This window comes from Gambusia affinis, linkage group LG02 (assembly GCF_019740435.1).
Source record: "Gambusia affinis linkage group LG02, SWU_Gaff_1.0, whole genome shotgun sequence".
Classification (NCBI taxonomy): Eukaryota; Metazoa; Chordata; class Actinopteri; order Cyprinodontiformes; family Poeciliidae; genus Gambusia; species Gambusia affinis.
In genome coordinates, this window is record NC_057869.1 from 17,922,664 (window position 1) to 17,949,001 (window position 26,338).

Below are 26,338 nucleotides of genomic sequence, written 5' to 3' on the forward strand. Positions count from 1 at the left end.
ACTATTGACTAACACAGTCAACATAATTGCCAGTGAGGGGATAGACAGTAACTCATTCTCTTCCTGCTGCACTTCTATGTGACAAGCTGATCTTGGGAAACAAGCAATACCAAAAGGAAATCTGACAGCGACAAAGAGAGATGGAGACAATCATAGAGCAGCACCGAAATCCGGATAACAGTCCAACAAGGCCTGGCCTGGGGCCAGCAAGGAGCTGAATTCTTTCTTGGGTGTCTTCCTCTCGTGTCTGACCACATCTGTCTTGAGTTTCTCCCAGAGCTCCCGGGGGCCCTCTCCACTGGAACTATTTTAATTTGACTAAACACCTGATTTATTTTATCTCTCCGATGAGGAAAGCCGTTTGTCTTAATAGGTCCTGTCAACCTCCAGAACCCATTCAGAGCAATTTACTGGCAGGCTTGTCTAAAACCCAGTTTGCCCCACTCTGCCTCCGCTGCCTGCTGCAACAGAAGAGAGCTGCAATTCTCCATTTATAACGAAAAAAGGGACCTAAAAGCAGCCATTCATAGGGCTTGTATGCTGTTTCCAAAGCCTGAATTGACTTCTTATTCACCGTACTACACTTGTTGTGAATGGCTTATCTGTAAAATTGATACAATCAGCGGCAATTTTATTAACCTTTGGCTGTGTCCACGATGGAGCCGCCTTTCACAGGTAGCCAACGCGACACGTTAGGTGATGTCGCAAATAACTTGCATTGATACTACAGATACAAGGAGGTAGAGGCACATACGTGAAAAAAAAAAACAAAAAAAAACCATCACGCAGATAAAGCAGCTTGAGGGTTATCACGTCAGAGATGACTGAGCTTTCAGCACATTGTTTGGATGTTGAAGTGTCCTCTCGCGCTGCTTAATTACACATTTCTGATGATTGTAAATTGATTGGAAAAATTTTTACCATTGAATAACGGATAAATAAAAGCTATTTTGTCTCATTATTTGGAGGGGTGTTGTGCTAAAGATTGGAGGGGCTACCCTGAGAGTGGGGTGCCTCTTCTTGCCCAGACACCACAAGAATGCTAACAGAAGGTCTATTGTTTTGTTCTTTAGCTGAGCTGTGGGAAGCCTGAACCATCCTCTCCACTTTATGCTGTTTCCATGTTAACCTCGAAAGTATTCTGTTATTATTATTTTTTTGATGCTGCCTTTAGATATTTTGAAAGAGATACAAAAAATCAAAATTACTTGAAGTTCATTGCAAATTCTGATGATACTGAATAAACCTGACAAGCCTTGGAGAATTTTTACACAGCTGGACATAAAATCAAATGCATATGTTTTCTTTTTTGTTGTTTTTGACTGGTTTGCGTTAAAATCTCTTTCTCCCTGTTTTAAATTATGGATTAGCTTTAAAATGCAGATAAAACTTTTATTGGGTGGTACAGAAGAGGGGAGCCGTGGTCTGTGTCTGACCAGGCCGCTGACAAAAGAGGCAGTTTTCCTACATATTGCATGACTTTTAACAGCAGTGGGGATGGGGTCTGCCTGTTAACATGTCTCCTCACATTGCGCTTCCGATGGCAGACAGACAGCTTAGAGATACTTTGGCGCTACATAAACCCCAGCAGCCAGGCCAGACCTAACGTGTTTTGACATCCGCCTGGTAGAAGGACTGAGGCCTTGTAGGATGATCCTACCCTGAAACAGAACCCAGGAGTGAGTGGCCAAACAGCACCAGGATTTTCCCTGGGTTTTATTGGGTCTACTTAAAAAACTTAAGACTGATTCACAGAAGGTAGGCAGTGGTCATGCTGCCCAGTTTCAGGCAATTCAAGATTCACCTTTTGAGATTCCTGCCTTCTCCCGATGTCATAAAAGGGGGACAGAAAACACAGACACAGACTAAATAAATGATAAGAGAAAAACAAGCAGAGCCACGGTTGCTCTGGTAGGGATGGGGGTATTTGAGCCTTCGGGTCTTTGGATAAAAGGCACTTTGTAGGGGTGCGATTTGTTTTGTCCAATACCCACATCTTCCTCTCTCTTGGCTCCCTCCTCTCCGCTCTAATCAAGCAGTCTCTAATTTGGGTTCCAAATCCAGTACCGGGAAAAAGAAGGAGGCTTGTTACTTTGAAGAGTCTTGAATGAATAACACAGATAAAAGATTCAGGCACAAAAAAAGAAGAAGAAAAGTGAGGGAGGGTGAGGGCGAAAAGGGGGAAAATCACAAGGCACCCTATTCTCTCCCCTTCCTTTGGTCAAGACAGCTGAGCTATTATGACCTGCTCTGAATTGAGTTTTTTTAGCAACAGAAGACTGGAATTTCTTTGTCTTCCTATCAGTTAGCTATTGTGGATGCTTCCATATGCCGCAAACCCATCCTAAATAAATTAGGACTTTTCCAAATGCAGAAATTGCACAAAGCTGTGTCCACACTGCACATAGCTTGAATGCCATGCGTGCTGAGGCTCCCCGTTTTCACTGTCTGCCAAAACGTGTGTGAACGCACACAGCTCTGCAATAAAAAGTGCAGGTCTCTGAATTAAACGCACGTGTGTGAATGTTGCAATCACCTGACCTTTTGTTCGTGCTTTTTGCGGCGAACACAAGGAGGTCAACTGAGTCAATGCAAGTTGCATCCGTTGGCACCTTCTGTAGCTTTCAAAGAAAATTTTCTTTTTTCTTCCCTTAGACCTCCATCAATGAATGCAACTTCAATAACAGTAGATAACATCAAAGATAATACCAAAATGTACATTGAAACCCTAGCTACATGTTTTAACAACCCTTTTAACCTGTGTGGCATTGCTGCGAGGCCATATGTGTTTCCAGTAACATGATGTTAACATGTTTTTGTGTCCTACAACTGAGACAATATGAGCAACAGCTGTTTCACCTGGCTTGCTGCCTCTGTTATGACACAAAGGCTGTTAATCTTGCCAATAAAATCTCATTAACTAGCAGACAGAGTGATTCTCAGGCACGTCAGCATTTCCTCTCTGCGCTTGCCTACTGTACACCCACACTACACTCACGTGTCACTTTATCAGGCACACCTGTTCAGTTTCTTGTTAACGTAGCAGCAATTAAATGCATTTAAGCCTCTAGATGCAGTAAAGGAAGCCGGTTGAGGTTTAAATTGAGTACCATAATGACAAATAAAGGGGATTTAGATTATCTAGGTGGTCTGAGTATATCAGAAACTATTGATCCACTGGCATTTTCATGCACAAATATCTATGGGTTTCTAGAAAATGATACAATAAGAAAGAAAATATCCAGCTAATTGCAGTTGTGTCAAAGAAAATCACTCTGTAATATCAGAAGGGAATGGGCAGAATACGCTGATTGAAAGACAACATGAGCTAAAATTTCCACTCCTTATGAGCATGGTATGTGAAATATCATCTCTGACTAAAACAACATGTTGAACATTTAAGCAGTAGGCCTCAGCAACAGAAGACCATGCTGAGTATCACTCCTGTTATTTAAAATCAGGAAACTAATGGAACAATTTTCACAGGTTCTCTGATGTTGGGCAGTAGCAGCTTGGAAAACATCTGTCAATCTGACACTGGATAGATGTCCCTCTGAGAATTGTTGCTGACCATTTCTATCAATTTATGGCTGCAGTGCACCCAATGTTCTCATGGCTCCTTCCAGCAGGATTATGCACCATACCAGAAAAATCAACTTATCCTGAACATGATGGGTTAATTGTGCTCTGTTGGCCTCCCCAGTCACTAGATCACAGCTCAATAGATCACCTTTGAGAAGCTTGGAGATTGATACTATGGATTTGTAGTTAAAAAGATCTGTTGCAGCTGTGGGTTGCTCATAGTTAGTATGAACTGGAAGATTTGTCCAGCACATTGTTGAATTCATGCCATGATGGATTACAAAAAAATCCTCAAATGGTCAGTGAGTGTATGTTATAGGCATGTGATTATCGGCAGTTTCTCACTGATCTTATCATAAATACTGTTGAAACTACTTAAACTGACATGAATCTGAATATTTACGGGCTCCTTGCTGCCTCACCATGTTACCTGTTCATCTCTAGTTTTGAAATAAATTTTCCAATTAGCACTTGGAGTGGTTATTAATAAGCATGCACTTCAGCTGGTCGTGCTGAATGCTGATGGAGACTAATATTTTGATGATAGAGGAAGCTTTGCTCTACAGTATAATTATGCTAATGTAATAGCTCCAGCACTTAACTGTCTATCCGTGACACTGGACCAGGTACTTCATCAAAGATAAGATACAGGCTTGACCTAAGCACATTACACCACGAGGGAACGCAATGACCCTCATGTTCATATTCAGAAAAAGAAGAAAGGAGTAAAGAAAAACCCAACACAAAAACTTTTTATATGCTTTTTCACTAGTTAAATTAAATCCATATGTAACTCTGTCAAACACAAAGAAAAATTGGTCATTCTAGCACGGCTGAAGATTATGTACGTACACAGGGCAGCACAAACACTGGTGACAGTCAAAGACATGTAAAACAAAGGTTTTCTCTATCTAAGTCTTTCTATTCATCACTCACAGCCTTTATTTATAGATTATAATGAGAAATCTGACCTTTGCACCCTGAAAATATAGAGAATGCACAGTTTTCAAGGTTCCACTCGCATAAAAGCCTGCCAAACAGTGATCAAGGCAAAGGCTTACTATCTGCAAATCCTTGCAAGTAAATTAGGAGATAGATGTTATCTTGTTCTTTTCAAAGAGTATTTATTCACAGGACCAACACAACTGATAAATTCATCAGAATGGGCTTGTATCCTGGTTTGTGCAGAGGAGATTTAGCCGCAGTCTTTCAGGCAGTTGTCTTTGTTGAATAAGTGTATCAACAATGTCTCTAGTTTGAATCTAATCCTGATCAGTAGATTGAAGGAGGAAAAATAGCAGAAATCTCAAGCAACTGTGACCAGAATATCTATTAACTGTGGTCAGGTGGAATCTACATTATCACCTGCATAGTTGCTCGAGCACCTAAAGAGACATTACTATACTTGTCCATAGATCTTTGTTTTCTTTATTATGCAGAAACTCTCTGACCTCGTGAGGTAATTGGTTTCCCTTAGAACAGTAAACTGAAAGTGCCAGGGCAGCATCTTGAAAATTATAGAGATGTGTTAATCAAATGTTGAAGAAGTAACAAAGCTCTTAACCTATAGGCTGGTGAAACAAGCATAAGAAAAAAACAATCTTGCACAAACTCAATTTGGCAAGAATTATGAACTATGACAGAAAAAGGAGAAAGCAAAAATGTTTCCTTTTTTCAAACAATAAAATATCATTTGAAACCCCAACCTTTAACCATTACAAAGAGAGAGATTAAAAGTAAAAAAAAAAATAAAAAAAAAGAAATAAAAGCATTTTCATTTGCAATGGAATGTATAAAAATGAATAGTACAAGTGAACTTAATAAATACCTTTAAGTAAATGGAGGTCAGAATTAATTTTTTTTTCCCTGCAAGAAGACGACCTTTCTATAAGGTCGTCTCATAGAAGGTTGTGTGCAATGAAGAGGCCTAAGTATGTTATTTACACCAGTCTGAAGTGCTGAGAAAATGTACCATATTACACCAGAGACACAAAAAGAAAAAGTATTTTTCCATTTTTCAGCAAAGAAATTACATACTTACATAAATATACAACACTAGTTATTCACGCATCCTTCCATCCATCCATCCATTCATTCAACCATGCATAAATTGCAGGTAAAATCCTCTGGTACGTTAGGATCCAAAGGGCTCTCAAAGTGAACAAACTGCCTCAAACCACTGAATTCTGTCCCTGTTACACATGCATACAAACATACAGGGGCATGGTACTACGATTTTTTTATACCTCCATTGCCACAAGCTAAATTCCTCAATTCATTAGAGGAGAAAAACACACAGTCTAACACTCCCATGCATTCATCTGGCAAATGTGGCCTGAGGAATAATGATTTACTGTGGCTCATATTTCACCTGAGTGCACAGGCCAAACAGTTGACTGAAGTGTTGTGGAGAAAATGCTAACTGAAGCATTTTTTTTTTTTTTTTTTGACCAGACCAACCAGACAGATACAGTTTTGTGCTATTTGTGTGAATGTTTTTTTTTTCTTTTTTCATATATTTGAGTAAATATAAATGAAATAGAGTACGTAGATAAAATGCACACACCATTTGGGACCTATAATTCTTTATTAAAAATGTTTCTAAGGTGTACATGAGTTAACATTTGCGGTGCATCTGCATCCATGACGAATTAAAGCGCATATAAATTTTTTGGAGGCGAGACTTCTCAACAATGCAGGCTCTGTGTTCACACAGTGGGCTCCTTTCTGGCTGAGCAGCAGTGTGGCCAGCGCAGGTAGGGCCAGCATCAAATCCGTCTCGGCAGCCACCCTGCCCTGCCCTCTGTTCTCCTCCTAAAGAGCTTCTACTTATCTGCCCGCCGCAGGGCTGTCTGCACGCACCCAACCACTGTCATGTAGAAACCATCCTCAAATTGATTGTGACAGCGCAATAGCCTTGATTTTTCTGCTTCAGAATTCAAGCTGCCATTGCAACGCTATAGCGTACTGTATTGAGCTTTTTTATTTTCCCCTCCATTCATTTTTTTCCTCTTTCTTTCTTTTTCTTTTTTTTTTTTTTTTTTACAAATTCCAAGGAACTTATTACAGTTTCACACTGTAATACAGTTGCAGCTACTAATTTCCTCTTAGTTTGTCTAAATGTTTGAGCAGAATGTGTTTAGGTTTGTTTCTGTTTGTTTTTTTATTTAAAGTGTTGGCAGTAAGCTGGCACTCAGCAGGGAAACTTAAACAGCTTCGTTGAGTATGAATCTTACGCCTGGAACAGACGGGGACTTATCTACTACTGAACACTAGATTTGTATACATTTAACACAGCATGTGCCTTATTTATTATAAATGTCCTACTGTGCTCCATGTAATGGGGGGTAATTTATTTCTATAAATATAAATGTTGGGTCTAAGTATCCACATCTGCACTGTTTTTCGTGGCCTACTTCTTTTCAAGCGCTCGATCCACCTTGCCATCTATTATCACTTTGTGTGGTTTGGAGCCCTTCCAGCCAGCCTCCCTTTTCTTCCTCTGTGGTTTTGTTCAGAAGATTTCATCGTTCCTGCAGATTGACAGCTAAACTCAGGTATGAAAACAAACAGTTGAAAAGAAATACGCTACTAATGCTCCCTCACAAACGTTCCTTTGCACGGCCGTGCTGATACCAAGCTTCAGAAGCTTGCAAGACAAGGCAGATGGAGATTTGAAATCATTAACCCTCAGTAGCACAGTCCTACATATCTGCCTTAAGCATGGGATCATGTTGCTTGTTTTGTACTGACTCTAAATACCATAAAAACCAGTACGTTTTGCAGCGATACGCCCACTCAACAATAAGCTATAATTATACTTCTGTCATCGCTAACAGGTAAATAGTTAGGTTAGCAGAGCTCAAAAAGCAATCTCTGATGCTGCTGATACAATTGTCCTGCATTGTTTGTTTACTGTACGTGCGTGTTCACTTCAGCAGAATAAAGCATTTGGGGCAAGTTGGAACAAAGCTGTGCTGAAAGAATTTCTCTTTTCTTGAGAAAAGCCTAGAGTCAAATTCTAGCTCACTAATTGATTTTCTTTTTTGCTTTGTCTTCTAGGAACCGGACCAAAACAACTATTTCCACACCAGCGACATTCCATCGTATGCTTTTGCAAGGACACGTTTATGTGCCTTTCAAGGTTTTGATAGAACATTGTCAGGAGGAAGCTTAAAATTTGCCCTGAATAATAGGCTGAGGACTCACAGAGCGATCTACATAAAAGATACAAGGCCACTTTGCCCCTGGGCACTGTGCTCTCTATTTGCATGTCATCCTTTATTTTCTACTATCTTCTGTTTATTTTAAAACCTACAGGCATGTTTGCCTTTTGTACTCATTTTAACCTAACAGTTAATGGAACCCGTGATTCATCATAACACTTTAGATCTTAATCATAAGGTGTTTTCTGCTTGGTACCTTTGTTTGTGTTTTAATTAGGCAGACCTTGTGCATCTCCAACCCTGGGCTTCTTTTTAATTGCCCGTATTTACATCAGGCAGACATCAAACGCAGAGAGAGAGACATTTGTAAGGGTGAACACAAAGCAGCCCTTTGAAATGTCTACAGTCATATGAAATGGCATGCTAATTAAAAATCTAAGGCTGCCTCTGTGATAGAAGAAGCATTTATATTTGTAACTGTGGTGTATAGACTGTCTCCATAACTCATCAACACACAGAGGCCATAGTGTTTATTATCAGGCTCCCTACCTGTTTACAGACCACCAAGTAACCTTTCCATTCCCATTCATCAAACAGCACAAATGCCCTGCCTGTAATTTAACACCAAATTTCAAAAGGCTAAATCATTTTAAACATTTTACACCATGCTCTTTGATCTGTACTGGCATACAGTGCACGAGCACAGATACAATGAATCTAGTTTACCAAGCTATGATTTACCCTTTAGTTCATTAAGGTTATTGCCAGTGAATACTTGACCATTCAACAGCTTATTTTGCATTTCTCACCAAGTGGAGAAAATGTAATTTAATAAAGCTAAACCACAACCTTACGTTTGCAGTTCCCATGTGCAAACCATCCCGGATTTACCTGAGGAAGTCCTTTTAGATTTGGAAAATTAGACTAATTTACTTTCATTACATATTTTAAAATACATTTGAAACAAAACAATTACATAAAATAAAAAAATTACAAAAACATTTTACCTTTTTTCTCACTGGCATAAAATCAAACTACGCTTTCTACAATAATTATTTCTATTTGCTAAAAGGTTTCTAGTTCTTTCTGATATGTTCATGTTAATTGATCTGAGGTAAATTGTGGCACATCTGTAGATGTATTTTAAAGTAACACTTCAAACATAATTCTTGCCTGGTTGGCATCATTAAAAATGATAAGAAATCTGCCAAGACGCAAGGAAAAGATTTATGGACCTCCATAAAAAATGTTGAACATGAGTAAATATTTTATTTTGGAAAATAAGTGTTTTGCTGCTTATATATTGCCAATTTATCTTAAAGATTTCAAAACAGTAAAAATTTTATTAGATGATCAGTGTATCTGCCATAATTAAGGTTAAAGTTAAAAATGAGAAAAAAAACATGCTATTCGTAGGGCAATATATAAATATTGACAAGTGTGAAATATAAAAAATCTGCAAAGCTTGAAATTGATAACCATACAATCATTTTATATTTGCAATTGATTAATTGGCCCTATGGAGATAGTACTACTACTACCAAAAAAATAATAATAATAATAATAGCAATGTGAGCTAAATTTATTGTTTAGAAAAATAAGGAGCCAGTGACAGCCTGGTGCTATCACCCAGCTGGTTTTTAACTTTCCTGTTCAACATAAACATGCCTGCGTTCAGTAACAGTCAGTGCTAAGGAGTAAGCAGGAGCCCTGCCCATCCTCAGCCCACCTTCAGCTCACCCTGTCATAAACAGAAATTTTGGGGGAGTGCTTGGCTGCTTTGCTGCGGTGCTCTCAGCACGCCGTACAGGGCGTTCACGGTTAATAGTCGAGACATTCCACTGTAACGCGAGTTCAGCGAGGAGAAGGCTGTTTGCGTCTCCGTACCGTCTACTCTCCTCTCCTATCTGAGTGTCGTCTCTTTTCCTTTCAGCTTAGCCGTGGTCTGTTTACATGAAACACACTTTGGTGTTCAACAGAATCGCACAAGTCCTCTACACAAACCAGAGCAGAGTAAGAAGGGTTCATATTTTTTGTTCTCAGGATAAGGTGTGCAGTGTTTGGGGTAACACTGAAGCGCTGACGATCGGATTTTTGCAATGGGCCGGAAATTTTAAGGGAGCCTTCAAAATAGGCTAGAGTTCGACGTTTGAACTAAAAGTAAGGGAGAAGAGGCATCAGTGATGAAGGCAGCCAAGAGCCTTAGTTTCATTTCTTTTATCAGCGACAGTATTTTTATCCCTTAAACCTTTTTATATTTTGCCACATGACAACCACATCTTTTTATGTTGGTTGTTGTATTCTGATTAAACAGAATACCATAAGAAAGTTGAATAGACAGCTTTGCTTTGCTGATTCCTACCTTTAACTTCTGCCAGTAACTCGCTGGTATTGAGCCTGTCCATCTTCTCTTTCCAGTCTTTAGAAAGAAGTTTCTCCATGCATGAAGATTCTGGAACAAAAAAAGAAAGAGAGCATTTGAAAAACATTTTAACATTTGTTATTTGGACATATAAGTGGGTATCAACAATAGATGGACAGATATAGGATATAGCTTCTGCTTTACACCTCTGTGGATGCTATAAATCTATTCTCCTAACTGTAAAGTCAAGGTATGAGATGAAATAATGGTATTTTATTTGATGGGAAACATTAAAAGGACTGCGGCTGCCTGTTAAAAGACGAGCCAAGGGTGGAGTGAGGAGGGAACACGGCATTGTGGTGATAACGTAAGGGCAGAGACGCACATTAAGTGGGAGGCAAGGAGTGAGACTGGGTACGTCCAAACGTTCGCATAGCTGCCAATGATGAAAACAATTAACATTTGTCCAGGACACAATGAATCAGAGGAGGAATGGCTGCAATCTGCCATGCTGTCGCTGGTGTAGCTGATAAAGAACATACTGGGCTGCCTGACCCAGGCCTCCACCATCTCTGCACTGTACCGGGTTCAGCCTGTTCCCATCAAATACCAGCAGCACAAGCAAGGCTCCATCCCTCCACTTGGAGCCAGCCCTTCAACAGACTTAAGAGTTACACTCCAAGCAAGTCCAGTATGCCATTATATTAAGATTTATTTTCCAAGTAGGAACAATTCATGTCAGGCGAACATTTTTATTTTTTTATTTTTTTTTTAGGATGCTTTAACATAAAACTACTTTGTAACTGACGTGTTTTCAGTATGGTAACTGTAAAGTACTTTTGAGTCTACAGTGGATATAAAAGGACTCTACAACCCTTTAAGATGTCAGGTATTTGTGAAGTAATTGATAAAGGATATATTGTATAAAAGATTGAAAAAATTTTGAAATACTTTATTATAGTCTTGATTTTTTTTGTCAGAAAAATAACTAACATTTTACCTGGTGTGTGTAAATTTTTCACCCCCAATTTTTTTTTTTTTTTGTTCAGCACAAAATGCAGGACAAAACGCAGTAAGAAAGCTAAAGCAGGGGACTTTCACATGCAATATACAGGACTCTTGTGGTTTACCATTATCATTCTTGACATCAAACACAGGGAAGATTTATTCAGTAGAGGATGTGTAAAATTGTTGTTTCCTTTTATCTGTCTGTTACATTTCTTGCCCGTTTTCACAAAGCAAACAGTCTTGCTCCGTCTGACAAACAGGCAGACTTCAGAGGAACTGGGAGTAACAGGGGGTCAGCAGTTCTCGTGGCCTTGTTTAAGGATGACTTTTCGGGAGATCAAGCAGAGTCGCCATTTTGTTTGATTGTCCACTTCCTCCATGTATGATGGGGGTCAATGGGACATCTTCAAGTCAGGGTCATTATAACATTACTTCTGCTTTATTGACTTTCCAATTCCCAACTCACAGTTTGTCCCCTTGACCCTGGGGGAGGGAGGGAGAAAAGCCTGTGTGTTCTGTGTGTGTTAACTCCCAGCGTGGCACAGAGATCACAGATCTTAAAACAGGGGTTAAGGGCAACGGGAGTAGCAAAGATCAGCCCTTCTTCCCTGCCCATCACCCCTGGGTGAGACAGTTTCCTCTCCCAGAACAACAAACTCCTTCAAACACAGACAGAACCATAACAGAGCTTGACTTTTTTCCCCCTCCTAAAACAAAAGAAAAGTCAGATTTTTCAAGCTGCATAAAGACGAATTAAACAAACACATCAGGCATGTGTTGTATACACACACACACACACACGCACACACGCCTGCTCCCTCTCTGTGCACACACACACTCTCATAGCAGATGCTTCTCCAGCACTTGATCATTAAGGAATGCACCAACAGTTGGAGATAATACGGTGCCAGCTCCCATTCTACTCCAGTCCTCCCCCTCCCTTCCACCTCCCTCCCGGGAGAACCGCTGCTCCCTCGCTCCCTACATCCCCTTCGCTGGACCAGACTCGACCTGTCAAGTCCTCCAATGCGAGAGACCACAGCTGGAATGCACTGCTGTCCTCCCTGAGCTTCCACCTGAGCGAGGTGAATAATGACTCTCAGATTAGTCCACAAAATAACTCTCAAAACACCTTTCACCGTCCGACTAAGTGCAGACAAAAACAGGAAACCAAAAAAAAGGGGTTTGGAGAAAACAGAACAAGCTTTGCGCAAGCATGCTTAAAAAAAATACTTAAGTGAGTAAGGAGTCTGGCTTTTTTCAAATTGTCCTTGCACAGCCTATTTTTCTGCAGGAATTCAGATTAATAGAGGGAAAGTTATTTCAGTTGTTAAAATGCATGTCTCTTTTCTCAGGAGAAATTAGTGATGCCAATAGAAATACTGTTCAATAACAACATAATTATTACTGTCAAATTCTGACAGCGAATGTCAGACATTGATCCACGCTGGATTTGACAGAGAACAACAGCTTATGTCAGATAATACAATCACATCTGACTCCTGGGCAAATATCCTTGTTTTGGCAGGTTTTCTTGAACTTCCTAAAGTTTTGAGTCAAATTTCAAAGTAGGACATCACAATCTGAGGAATTAGCTCAAACAACAGTCAGTTTATTTTTATTTTCCTAGGGGGGCTATTAAATCTCTCACAGCCCCACTCCTTCCATTTTTTCCCCTCCCTTTCTCAAGATAAAACACTCTGTGGCTGGGGAGCAGGTCATTCAGCTGGGATGAGAATGGAATGAAAACAATAGGCCTTATCAGACTCTTATTTACATTTTCCCAGCGTCCCTGCAGTAGACAGCTTGGCTTGTCACCAAGCCCAGATCGCCCCACTGGACCTCGACCAACTTCCTCCAGCCCCAGCTATTCCAACGGTCCCTGCGGACCCTCGCCTGGCACGGACCCCCTCCGCTCTGCAGCTAGCACTGATAGCAACATACAAGACAAAACTACTGGAGTGTCTGTCCAAGACATGTTCCCATTGAGAGAGGAATGGCTTCTGGAGTCCTAAGCCTGTCTGGGTCTCATTGTCTCCTCACTGGGGCTGGTGCTATGTAACTGGAAAAATGCCCTGAACCCTTTTTTTTTTTTTTTTTTTTTTTCATGTTTCCAAATGGCACTCAGAAGAAAGTGAATAGCATTCCCAGATGTAACACTGCCAAATTCAGTATGCTTTCCTCCTATCAGAGGTGCCATCTCTGGTATACAGCGTTCCTATGCAGGCACTCTGTGATCTTGCTGATGTGGGTGAACAGACGCTGCAACTTAGACACCTAACGCTGAGATTAGTTGGCAAGATTAGACTATTTCTCCCAATTTTCTTTAACTGTATTGAAAACAAAGGTAATGAACCTCATAAATCTCAACAATGGAATGCCTCTGAGTTGATGTGTGACATAAACACACCTTTTCAAACCTGGCAGCGAATGGACTCTTTATTTCACGATTTCACAAATTTATGACAAAAGACACAGGTCTCCTATTTTTTTTCACATGGCTGTCAATCTGTTTTCATTAAGATGAAAGAAAGACAAAATGTATTTTTTTCAAATCAAGAGTTATTTGGATAGAAATGTTAATGAGTAAGAAGTTAAGATAGAATTAAGTCCTTTGATAAATCATGTTTTCACATGATCAGGATAAAAAAACTAGTTAAATTTCAAACTAGGGAATGCATCAAAAATGGCAAATGGTCCCAAATTAAATTTAATTTGTGATTTCAAATTGAAATCTGTATTAAAAATTAATTACCTGCTACATTTTAAATAACTGTGTACTGAACTGAACCTATGAAGTACAGTTTCTCTGTGCACCAAGGCTACCGAAACAGTCCAGCATTGCTTTTTCCCATTTTCACTTTTACTTATCAATACTTTCAATCTCTTATAGCTTTAGTAAATTTGTTGATGCAACACCATCATGTTTCCAATGACCATAACCACCTCAAAGCATAAAAAAAAGGAAAGAAAATGGTTTGTTGCAACATGCAGCACAGGGTGTTTTATTACTCTTGGTTGTCAGCAATGAAAGTGTTTCCACAGACTGCCACCACATTCTGAGCGTCTCTGTGTGCGCTGTTCTCTCGGGAGAAAGATGATACTTGTGTTTGAGTGTTTGTTGTGTTGAAAAGCCGTTGGCAGAGAAAAGAGAGCTATCTGAGAAAGTCAACTTAGCCATAAGTCATGGATAAGAGACTGAAAGACTCCCCCTTCACCATTGGCCTTGTACAGTATATCAGTTGTCACAGCCTCAAGGGAAAACGTGTAATTAAGAAATCAATGATCAGCTGACACTGACAATATAAATAACTTCCTCTCACAATGGAGCAGATTGGACAGCAAGCGAAACGGGGGAGCAATTTGCATTAGGAGAAACGTAGGGAAGGGAATTAGAAATAAATAGAAAGCATTTGTTGCAATTTGTACATGTCGCTGTCAATTTAAACAATCAAAACAGAAAACTTAAAGCACTAATTTAATTTTTCTTTAAATTAAAGTCACAAAATATATTTGTTGAAACAATGCAGTATATGCTTACCCAAGTTAAATATTGGATAATATTTTATATATGCTAATAGCTGTGATATCACTATTTATGTGCAGTGTACATGTCCATGTGTTGGTAACAATCCTAGTTGTACACATACAGAGAAATCATTCTAAATAAAGTCAAAATTTAATTTTATGTAAAAAAAAAAGAAAGAAAAAAAAAAGTGGAATTACAAAGGCAACATTTATGTTACTACCCACATGACAAAGTTGCAAAATAAAATAGAGTGATTTATTTAAAATCCCCTGGTATTTGAAAACTAAAAACTTCCCAAATCAACATATGTCAGCACTGGCTAGTAATGCATGGCATAACAAGAATCTCTGGATGAGTAAAGAAAGAACTGATCTGGTTTAAACAATATACAAGTCTCTATTTCTGAAGAGAGAACATATTAAAATTCATTTAAAGTTTGTGGCAATACAAGTGAATGAAATGCTGGGAGAAAATATCGTACTGATGGGGACGTTTGGAGAAAGACCTGCACATCACAACTAAACCGCCATACCAGCTGTGAAGACTGGAGGTGGGGACATCATGATGAGGGCTGTTTGTTTCAGCATGTGAAACTGGGAATATTTATAGAATTGAAGGAAAGATGAATGGTAAATGTACTGAGACTTGATAAAAATCTGATGAAGAAATAAAGATTGACTTTAAAATTATCCCATATGTACAGCCTAGGAAACTGGCTGTTTTGTTTTTTTTAATCTGAATTTTACTTTCAGATAAAGTAAAATTGTTTGAATAATCTAGTCCATCACTCAACTTGAATCAAATAAAAAAATCTCTCTTTCTTATTTTTCCTGAAATGTTACTGATCCTTCTTAACACCTTTTACAAGTTTAAGTCCTCATGACTTAATTTATGGAGTAATTTGTTTTGATGTCTTTGTGTGTGAATTATTTGGGTTGTTAGTGACATGCAACGTACACTTTACGTCAACAGCCCCTTTAGAAATATATCTACTGGGAAAAATGTTGAGATGTTATACTTATTTTTGACACTACTTACTATTATTTAAAAAAATACACAATTTAATTTATTTCAATCACTTACAGATCCTAAATCATGTTTATCAAAATTAAAACAAAAATTGCAATTGTTACATTGGGCCCCATGTTCATAGCTTTCAGGCATAAAAAAACATCCCAAAATTAAAGTAAAAAAAATAAAAATAGTCAGTCTCTTAGTTAGACAATGACAGGTTAACTTCTGATTCCTCATCCAATCTGAGTTCCGAGGGAAACAAATCAAAAGTCGAGATTGATAAAAAAAGCAAAAAAAAAAAAATGAAAGAAAATGACTGTGACACACTCCAAGGAGTCCTTTGAATATCTTAATCACAGGCACACTAAAAACAAGACCCCGTCATCAAACCAAATAAAACATAATAATTACAAGAGGCAGGCAGGGAAGTGAAATCCTGAGAGAAAACATGTTTTTGTCATTCAGCCGGTAGTCCCCGAGACAACAGCTGTTGGATGCTGCAAATACTCCTGAAGTCTCCATAATCACGCTGTTATTGAAGTGAGGACAAAAAGGGCACTAATTGCATGGGAGCAATCGGAACGCAATAGGTTACACACCCGGGTGATGCCGCACAATACGAACTCTAAAGAGGGAGCTTCAGATAGGGGAGAGGAGAGAAAAAAAAAATTTTTTGAGCACAACACAGCGTTGTCGCTCATTTTTAGGCAATTACCTTTCCTCGTTGTCAACAGTTGTAATAACCTCCTCCATTTCCAAGAGACTTCTTTGGGGCAGTTAAATAATTCCAGCTTTTTTTTTTTTTTTTTACGTGTAATTACCGGTGCAGGCATGCATAAATAAGGAAGTCCAGCTTTTTGCTTTGGTGTCACTGTACGAGCAGAGCACCTGCACTTGGCGGAGGGCTTTCTTTAACTGACACCTAATCATTATTCCACTTGGTGAACATTTCTGTTAGTCACCTTTAGTCTATCCTGTCTGGTCGTGTAAACAGTGTCTAAAAATGCGTTGCAGTTAAGACGTGCTTCATCAGAGAGAGAACATATCCTCTCTGTTGCAGTTTTCCTGATGTTTGTCACTGCTAGGTCCAACCTTCTTTCCTGTATCTGAGCCAAAATCAGTTGTTAGCCTCTTAAACGGGTTAGAGGTCAGCAAAAGATTGTCCTTTTTTTCTAAGTCGGAGGTCCTTTCATAAACAAGCATTTGAGGCTTTGGGAAAGCTTTGCTGAAGGCTAAGATTGGATTAATAGTTAAGTACAAAGTAGTTTGGACTTTAAATACTTAGTCTGTTTCTTTCATGATTGGAAACATTTGCTTCTACTAAATATTTATTTTATTCTACTTTTTTATATATATATAGTTGCCTCTATTTATTTGTTGATGAGTTTAAGTGGTGGATACAAAGTGAACTGAAGAGTTTGACACAGCTACATACAGATACAATCCGAGATTGTTTAAGATCCGAGGCAGAATTTACTTGAGGTCCCTACTCTGCTTAATCATTTTTGCATTATTTATTCAACACAAATTGTTTTACAGGCGATTGATGAACCAACAATAAATTAAAATTGATGTGCTTTTCTTCACAAGCAGACCATCAAATAAAGATTATTAGAAATTAAATGCAAACTTTAATCATTTATTTGTTTTTTGCCTTTGTTCATGTACTTATAGTCGCAAGATAAAGTATATGCCTTAATTTCCTCTTCTTTTTATGTAAGTTGTTAATTTGATAAATTTTCGATTATGGAAATATTTTTGAATTGTAGTCCAACAAAATAATAAACAGTAAGTTTATATTTTTAATAAATAGAATAAAAAAATGTTTTTTTTCCACAGCAATATATTTATTTTAAATGAGAAGAATTTCACTAGTTTACGTTAAAGTGAAAAAATATAAGTATACAAAAATTATATATTTTTATAAATCTTAATTCAAACAGAATGAAAACATGTTTAAGTTTGTTAAGCAAAAGGTAAGCTAAAATATTTTGCTACAAAGGAGATTTAAAAGTAGTTGCACCACATTATTGTATACTGACAATGAAATCCAACATCATAGTAATATTTATTTCTCTCTGATCTATTTACAAACAGTAACAGATAGCAAGAAAAGTTTTGCTGTCTCAGAGACAAGCAGCAGAAATTAGTAAAGCATCTTTAAATTACAACAGTGTAAACATATCATTCAAACTCCGATTATAAAACATGCATAACTTGAACAGTTATCATCTTATTTTGGGAAAATTTTAATGTGACTCCCAAAACCAACAGGGGGCCCTATCCAGCCACCAAATCTGCTTATGCATTAGGCCGGCCCAAAGTGGAAATATTTTCTGCAAACACAAATAGAGTAGAAATGAACAAATGCATTTTTTAAGGGTCTTAGATCTTATGCAAGAGTAAGCAAACTGGCTTCCATGTGAAGAAACTTTTCCCGTCCCCCTCGTCTCGATCTTTACTGACCAACATGTTAATCCTACTGGGTTGACCTGTCCGTTGCGAGACGCCGTCTGTGCACACAGCACCCTGACCTTTCTAAATAGGACACGTGTCCATCAAGCATATATGAATTAAGCATCCCCTAGAGGCTTCACCTCCTGAGCCAAGCAGCATGTGACCTCTCCCAATCCATTTTACTGCGGCACTCTGTGGCAATCAGCCTTGAATTATTAAAGTGAGCAGTGAGCAATGATCAATTCATTGCGGCCCATGCTCGCAGGCTGCCCCGCTGTACTTCAGCAGAAATGACATTGAGAACACTTGAGTATGCTTCCAGACAATGCACATAAATGTGAAATATGTCAGACCCAATATGTCAATAATCATAACTGTACAGGCCGAGGCCATGTCCAGGCTAATCCCACTGAAATGCTGCTAGATGACGGTGCTATAAGCCGGTTCCAGTGCTGTGGGTCGTTACAACGGCTTTCTAAGAGAAAAGAATGAACACACAGGTGATCTTAAGGCATCTTCTTCTAGCAGGGAAACTTATGTTTCTTTCTTTTAGCACAACTACTCTTTGAATACTTTTAAATAACAACAAACTGCTGCCTCACATCGCTTGGAAAAAGAGGAATTGTATGGTAGGAGGCTGGATATAAGTGATAGTAGTGCAAAAAGAGAACCTCACTCAATCAAAACTTTGTGAGTAGAAGACAAGGAGCCAAGATAAACCAGTACTCAGAGCCCCCAAAACTGCAATCTCCCCTTAAGCTGGAGAGTGGCAGCTGGCAGAACAGCTGGTGAATAGGATTAATGTCAGAAGAATGAAATAAAACTCAACATATGTCCGAGCCTGAGGTGTTGGGACTGTGCGTGATTGTGCCCCCGATGGATGCCATGTGTGCAGCTGGAAGGAGCTGCTGTGCTGCTCTGCTTTCTAACCTACAAGGTCACTTTTAAGAACTAGGACCATTAAATGCTTGGATGGCAAAATGAACTTTCCAGTCCCTGATCCTTCTACTTTGGTTTTTTAAGTTTCTGTTTGGGTTGCAAAACAGTTATTTTAAATCTAAAATGAAAGGAAGAGCTATAGTGATTAAAGTGAGGCAGAGCAAATGTGATTTTAAAAGAAACTGTTAGTAAAATAATTTTTTTTGGATTGTTTTTGCCTTTCTTGTTTTTTAAGAAAAATCATACCTACGACATATATGTATTGCTATTTTTTTAACATGGCTACTATTATGCAAATATACTACTGAAACTGAAGGACAAGTGTGTTTAGTTTACTAGAAATAAAAAGTAGACATTACCCCTGGATTTTAAGCCGATGCTGATGAGGGGGATCGGCACTTCACGAGTAGAAACATGTCGACTCAATTTTAATTTATAATTTCCATTTGATGTTAGCAATCATTACGGTCCGCGCACTGTAATAAATGATAATAATTTCCCGCAAAAATTTAATTACTGGGTACCTTGCATTGGGGAGATTTTTTTAGGGGGGTACCCAGCAATTTAACTGTCAGACATAAAGTTGCCTGCTAATCAATGCTCGAAAACATTCACATTTATTCATCTATGTTAAATTAATAGACGTGCGAAGAAAACGGGGAGCACTGTGATCATAGCAGTTCAGTGTGAATTAGTAAATTAATGGGTGTCTGACTCCACAAGGACAAAAAGAGACTAATAGGATCCACATGAATGCATCACAGTTTGTAGAGAAGCCAAGTGTCTGGTTTACACACTGAAACTTATTTTAGGAACTCTGGACAGCTACCATGCAAGACTGAGCCCTATAATAAAGTTTTTTTCTTTCTTTTTCTTTTTTTTTTATGTCATGATTACGGAACATGTTATGATACTTACAACTGCAAATGTGTTGGAATTTCTGCAGCTCTTGTAATTTAGCGTTATTTTCTCATTAAACAACAATTTTGTGGAAAAAAGTTGCATAATTAAAGATGTTTACGGAATTACTCAACTGAATGTGTTTACTAAAATGCCAAACTTTAGGATCTACACATAATGTGAACTGGACCAGAACCCCATAGGTCACTTTTTTTTTTTGCTAACATTGGTTGCTTTTGAAAGAAAAAGTATGAACATATGCAACTACTAAATAATATTTAAATTACATTAAAGTCCATGCTGTTTATAATTGCCAGCATTTCTGATTAAAAAAAAATAACAATGAAAAAACTGTGAGAAAAATCTTAAAATAAATATCTGTTATTTCAGAAGCATTGTATGGTAATAAATGAAAAAAACAAAAATGATGGAAAAATTTGTAATATGCTCAAATCAATTTGAGCATATTTAGTCAGTGGAGGGAGAGACCCCTCACTGAGAATTTTTTCAACAAAATCGCAATTACTAACATTCTCAATAAATCAAATTGAAGTCAATTTTAATTGCATATTTCACTTTTTATGTCAATCCATCTGTCTAGGGTTCCTAAAGATTATGCATAACTACCATTTTCGGTGGAGAAAAATTTGACACAGCAAAGATACATTTCTCTTCGTCCTTCTTAAAAATTGTAACAAGATAAATACAAGGCATCAAACAAATAGGACAGATGCATGTTGATCTTCAGTCAGAACATGACAACAAGAAAAAATTTATTATTTTCCAAATTTTCTCAAATCTGAAGTCAGAGTAACCCTGAACAACTGAAACTGTGACAAAGAAGGCTGGATTAGCACTCTAAAGACCTCCATTTACTTACCCTCAACTACATGTTTCAATGTGCTGTTGTTCAAGTGGAGAAACAATATAAGCTGTATATTTTTTTTGTCTTTTCAGCCATGCCTATTCCCTTCCTGTGGGATACAGAGTCATATGGGCTGCAACCTGCTGGGCAAAGATGTGCTTCTCTTGAGAGACTGAGCTCATTGGTCCAGCTCACAACAGGGAAGCAAACAGCACTGGCTTTGTTGGGCAAAGTGCCACCCACCCAGAAATAACATGTCAAAAAAAAAGAACTAAGCAAGAGGGAGGAAGATGAGGGGGCCAGTAAACAGTGTGTGGAGCAGTAAAACAATTGCAGTTTTGTCATGAAAGACAAACAAAAAGTTCTGCTTGGATAAATCATCCATTCTTGTTTGACATCAAGATGAACTTACTGACCTCCCTCCTGAGCAATTGGCAGTATAGCAACATCTTGCATCTTAAACTGCCGCTCAGTGCAATCTCGAAAATTACACTGGAGGTTCAGCTTAAGAGTGATGATATTCATCTTACGATTATTATGGTTGGCACCCACACTTTGCAATGCAATAAAACAGAGTTCTGCTAATTTCTTCTGACATTTTCATCACACCTCCTCATGCTTGTAATGTTATTGAACAAGGGGGAGGAGAAGGGGGTGAAACATAGAGGAGGAAGAAACGTGTGTTTTATCAGAGCTGATTAAACAGTCTCTTTGTTCAAGAGACGGCTCATTAAAGTTTGCTGTAAGGTGTCCCTGCTTGCCTGTTTTCTGTGACAAATAACAATGCAAATATGTTAATAGGCTGCATCTGCACAACTTGTCATGTCTGGTTCTATCAAAGCAGGATCAATCTGCCGGATGGCTGGCGTACCTCTGACTTGCAGACTGAGTCAGAAATGTGCTCTGAAATCATTAGAGGGCCACAGAGGCTGTCTGTGCCCAGAGTGTGAATTACACTCGCACTATTTTGATCCTTGGTCAGATGACACTATTTCTTTTGTCAAGATATGTGTAGAGAATGCTTGGGAGCAGAATGCCGCGGCCAGGACAGTGATACTTACTTGGCACACAGTGGGATGCAGAGAGCAACCCTGCAGCAGGCTCACACACACACACACATGCAGCAGGACACATGTCTTCTCCTCATCCCGTTGTGGAATACCCTGTTCTTTCTATTTCCGACTGCCTCAGTATCGCCCCCAGCCCCACCCACCACCACTCTTCCCACTTTGTGCAATTTGTCTGCGTATGACCCTCCTCATGTTTCATACGATGGCAAAACAAGGGTGTTATCTCCCACTTTCAGCCTATATGGTCTAAAGGCAAATATAGAAGCATTAATAGCTTCGGCCTTAGTACGTGTCAGCACTGCTCACTCTCTGTCTCTCCAAAAATAGTCTCAGAGCTGTTGCTGATTTAATCATTTGATTATTCACATGTAGCAAGAAGGTGAAGCTATTGTTTTTTTAAATTTATTTAAACAAAAAAAACTTCATAATGCAAACATTCTTTATACAACAATGTCGCATTGCTTCCTGTCTTTCTATCCCATTAATTAAATATGCATAAGACTAGCTATACCTACAGCCAACGTGTGGATTTGTGAGTATACAAAGACAAGCAAGCCTCTGTGTAACCCTGGCTGTGATTTGTCTCTCCGAGACACCCGTTTCCTCCCATCAAGGGGTTTCTGTGCGACTTGTAAGCCAAGATCACAATGGGAGTTTTGTGCTGCGTGGGTGAAGGGGGACACACAACAGCTGAAACCCGGGAAGATGGCCCCTGGAATGCTCAGCAGCAGTTGCTACTGTTGACTAATCGGAATATGAGAAGTGGGGAAGGTGATCTTGAATGCAAAGAATGGCACATTGAAGAAGCAGCTGCTTGTTTTGTCATCTGAATGACCAAGACAGCAGAAAGGGTTCCCGTTTTGAAACGGGCAACAAAATCTGCTCCTTAGCTTGTGTAAAGTAAAACCTTTGCTGGCCTCCATCACCCCACGGGGACAGGCCTGTGTTATGTGACAGCTCTGTTTTGGAACAGATAGTAAATACATAATTCAGCAGTGGACCAGGCTCTCTGCTCTGACTATTCCCCTCATGCAGCCACTCCATTTAGCAGTGGGCTCTGATCTCAGCCTGGCACTAGAGCAACTTTGTCACTCGAGGGTAAAAAAAAAAAAAATGGCGGGAGACAAAATTCATAGGATGAGGAACAATTTTGATCTGGGCCAGATAAGGACAAAAAGATGATAGGGTGGAAGGCTGGGAGAAAAAAAAACAGGAAAAAGAAAGAAGACAAAATAAAGAGATGAAAGAAGAGGAATGAAAAGCAGGGAGGAGTAAAAGGTCCATGTGTCAGATTTGTGAAAGTTCACATGTCAGGCTGGCAGGCAGCCCACGGCATACAGCCGAAAAATCTATTTAACGTCTGCCTCACAGGGCGACAAGAGGGTTGATTGGCAGAGAGCGGAGAGCCACTTTTGATCATGTGTCCTAACAAGCGATTCCAGCTCGTGTCTCTTCAGCCTGAACAGATCTGCATTACCTATTCAAACAAAAGTGACAGACCAGAGAGCTGCTCCACTGAGCTGCTGCACCATGCCACAGGCCAAAAGAGATCACACACACAGGAAGGCCCCTACTGGCACTTGCAGTACATGCAAGCCTGAACACATGCACGCACACACACAGATATAGAAAAATGGTCAACTCAATCAAATATTTTATGAAGTTAAGAGGCCGGCTCAAATTTACGAACAGAGACAACAGATTCTTTAAAAAAACATGCTTGACGGATGAGAGATGCTTGACAGATGTTTGGCTTCTGTATCTGTCCTGACACAAAAGTCCTGGGCTGGTGCTGTCCGGAAGGCTGCAGCAGTAAGAGGGAGCGGAGAGCAATGTGTGAAGAATCAGCAGGCAAGGAAATGGATTTCCAGCCCTGATTGCATATGCATGGAGTCAGAGGCTCATACTCACATCATTATAACAAAGATTCCTATTAATTAGGTGGGATAAAGGAGAACCAGATGACATGGCAGCTGCTGAAGAGACGAGAGGGGAGAGGGGCGGGAACGAAAAGAGGAGCAGGGAGAAAGCTCCCCAATCTCTTTTGAAAAAGGGGAAAATAAATTTACGTGACAGAATGTGTAACCCAAGTTACATGCAAGGGAACTTATAGAACTTTAAAAAAAAAAAAAAAAAACCCACAACCCTTTTGAGCACAGCATTTAAAGCAAATAAATGTGCAAAAAATAGATCTGTTGACACCGTCAGCACCTGCAACCAATTTCCAGCGAGCCTCCATGTAGAGTCAGCAGGAGCTCTGACACTGAGGGGGAACGGTGTAACAACAGAGTCAAGAGTTCATCAGCGCTAATCAGACCACAAGCCTTAGAGCTGATCCTATTCTCTACCGCAGCTCTCACCCATCCCAGAATCTCATTACATGGCATGTTGTAATAGCGGATAATGACCTGGGGCTACTCACACAATGCAGATCACTCCCCCACACTCAACCTACTGCACAGTCATTATACAGTGATAATACACAGTCTCGCCGGGGGGATTACACTTACAAATAGAGAAGACAGGTCTAAGTGGTGACTTAGAACCAAACACAGTTCAAATATATAAATCCTGTGCCCAAGCACAATTAGTCCGCTGGCACACCCTGCTGCGCTGCTTTTTGTCACAAGCGACAGTCGAGTTACCTGCCGCTGTAATAGGGGAACTCTTTTTCCCAGCAACCATTAAATATCCTTCAACCTGAGATTAAAAAGCAAGCGGCTGCAGTTTGCCTGGTGCTTTGACTCCCCTTTGCTGAGTTAATTAGCCGTGACTGTGTCAAAGGGTTTCAGGTGTTGATTATTCTGCAAGAGCACCTACAATATCTAAATAGCTGGCTTAAAACAGGGGTGTGATTTTAAATGGAGCATCTTTTTTTCTTCTTTAACGGAAACATTGGCATATATCCAAATGTCTTGTTCTGTATTTTTCTTGAATAGCAGCACATGGAAATGCAGTTATTCTGCAGACAGTGTGTGTATTATTATACTGCACGTATAGATTATGTGGGAAAAATCTCTTTTGTTAAATGTCCCCAGGCTGCAACTGCTCACCTCTCTACTTTCTCAACAACTGTCTTGAAACGTTGCCAGATCACTGTCATTTATCAAAGCTTAGCTTCGGTAAACAACAAGAAGTAGTCATTTATTATGTTCAGATGTTCCGAGTTTGGAATATTTGATGAGGTATTGTTCCCAAGTTTTCTTCTATCATAGTAAAATAATGTCCCAAAATCTTTTTTTTTTTTATGTCAGTGCTTTTATTTCTCATATTTTAAAAATGCAACCACCTTGTTGTAAATTCATTTTGATTATTCAAAAAGGAATGCATGTTATCCAGGTGTGTACACTTGAGAGGCACATCAAGAACACAGCAGCTAATCTGGGAGAGTTTCATTTGATCAGTACAGGTATTGTTCTTGCAGAATTTTTGCCAATTATAGATATTTCTTGGATTTGTTCTTAAGTTTAAATTTTTTTTAATGTATTCATTATAATTCTTATCAGCCATATACCAACCATTAAGGAAAATATACTTACTATGACCTAGTCCAAAGGAGCATATTTCTTGATAATAAAAAGATTACACAATATATGCTCGATTCTGGGTGTGCAGACAAGTCCATATCCTCCAGATAACACTCCCTAAAAGCTAGAACAGGAGCCTCAAGCAGGGTTACCCGTCCTTGTCTTTGGGACAATCACAAAGACTCAACACACAAGGATTTCTGTTGACTTACACAGTATTGATTCATACTTTAGTGCATTATATAAAACTGTTCTAACTGCACGTGAATCAAAGCAAGGTCACCTTGGGTTTTTATAATGGTAGCTATTTTTCTTTTTACCATAATACTTAATTCTGACATTTTTAACTCTTGACAAGTGCTGTCTGGAGGCTTATCCATAAATAATGCATTTACAATACCTAGTAAATAAACATGGGGCACAATCGTTAGCCCTGCTGGCAACTGGGCCTAATAGAGCTTTTACAGCAAAGGTGACTATTCAGCTAAATGCAGTGCTCACTGCTGGGAGGACATTTTCATTCATTAGCACAGTCACAAGCACTTAAAGCACTTTAAGGGATCCAAGATGGAGAGTAAAGATAGAAGGATGGAGAGGGTGAAAGGGTAAAAATATATAGAGATGGAGGGATGGAGGAATTACACCTATAATATTGAGCAATGTCTCTATTGTTGCAGGGTTTATTAGGCATTGTGGTGAATCAGGAAATGTGCCTCATAATGTTGTTAAAGGAAGCCATGATGGTAATGGAAGACATCAGAAATATCACTGTCCATTAATATAGGCCGTTCCATGTCTGCTTGTTCTTGCCTAAAGGTCAATTTGGTTTTTAATTAACAATAATAGTATTAAGAATGTCTGAAAGAAGTTCAAGCTAAGCTTCAATCAGTTTCTACATTACTTTAATTGGGTTTTTGAA

At 39.0% G+C, this 26,338-nt stretch overlaps 1 protein-coding gene and 1 long non-coding RNA gene across 10 annotated transcripts in view; one reads left to right on the plus strand and one right to left on the minus strand.

Moving 5' to 3' along the window:
• Positions 1-8,980, plus strand: part of LOC122821814 — a 94,392-nt gene extending 85,412 nt beyond the window's left edge. The window contains exon 2 of the long non-coding RNA XR_006369068.1: positions 7,645-8,980. This is a non-coding gene — a long non-coding RNA (uncharacterized LOC122821814). The remainder of the gene's footprint in view (positions 1-7,644) is intronic.
• The window catches only part of sox6 (SRY-box transcription factor 6), a 137,385-nt gene that overhangs the window by 58,511 nt on the left and 52,536 nt on the right, over positions 1-26,338 (minus strand). For all 9 annotated transcript variants that reach the window (XM_044100028.1, XM_044099990.1, XM_044100016.1 and 6 more), the window contains one exon: positions 10,111-10,200. In XM_044100028.1, the coding sequence (XP_043955963.1) occupies positions 10,111-10,200 (90 nt within the window). The remainder of the gene's footprint in view (positions 1-10,110; positions 10,201-26,338) is intronic.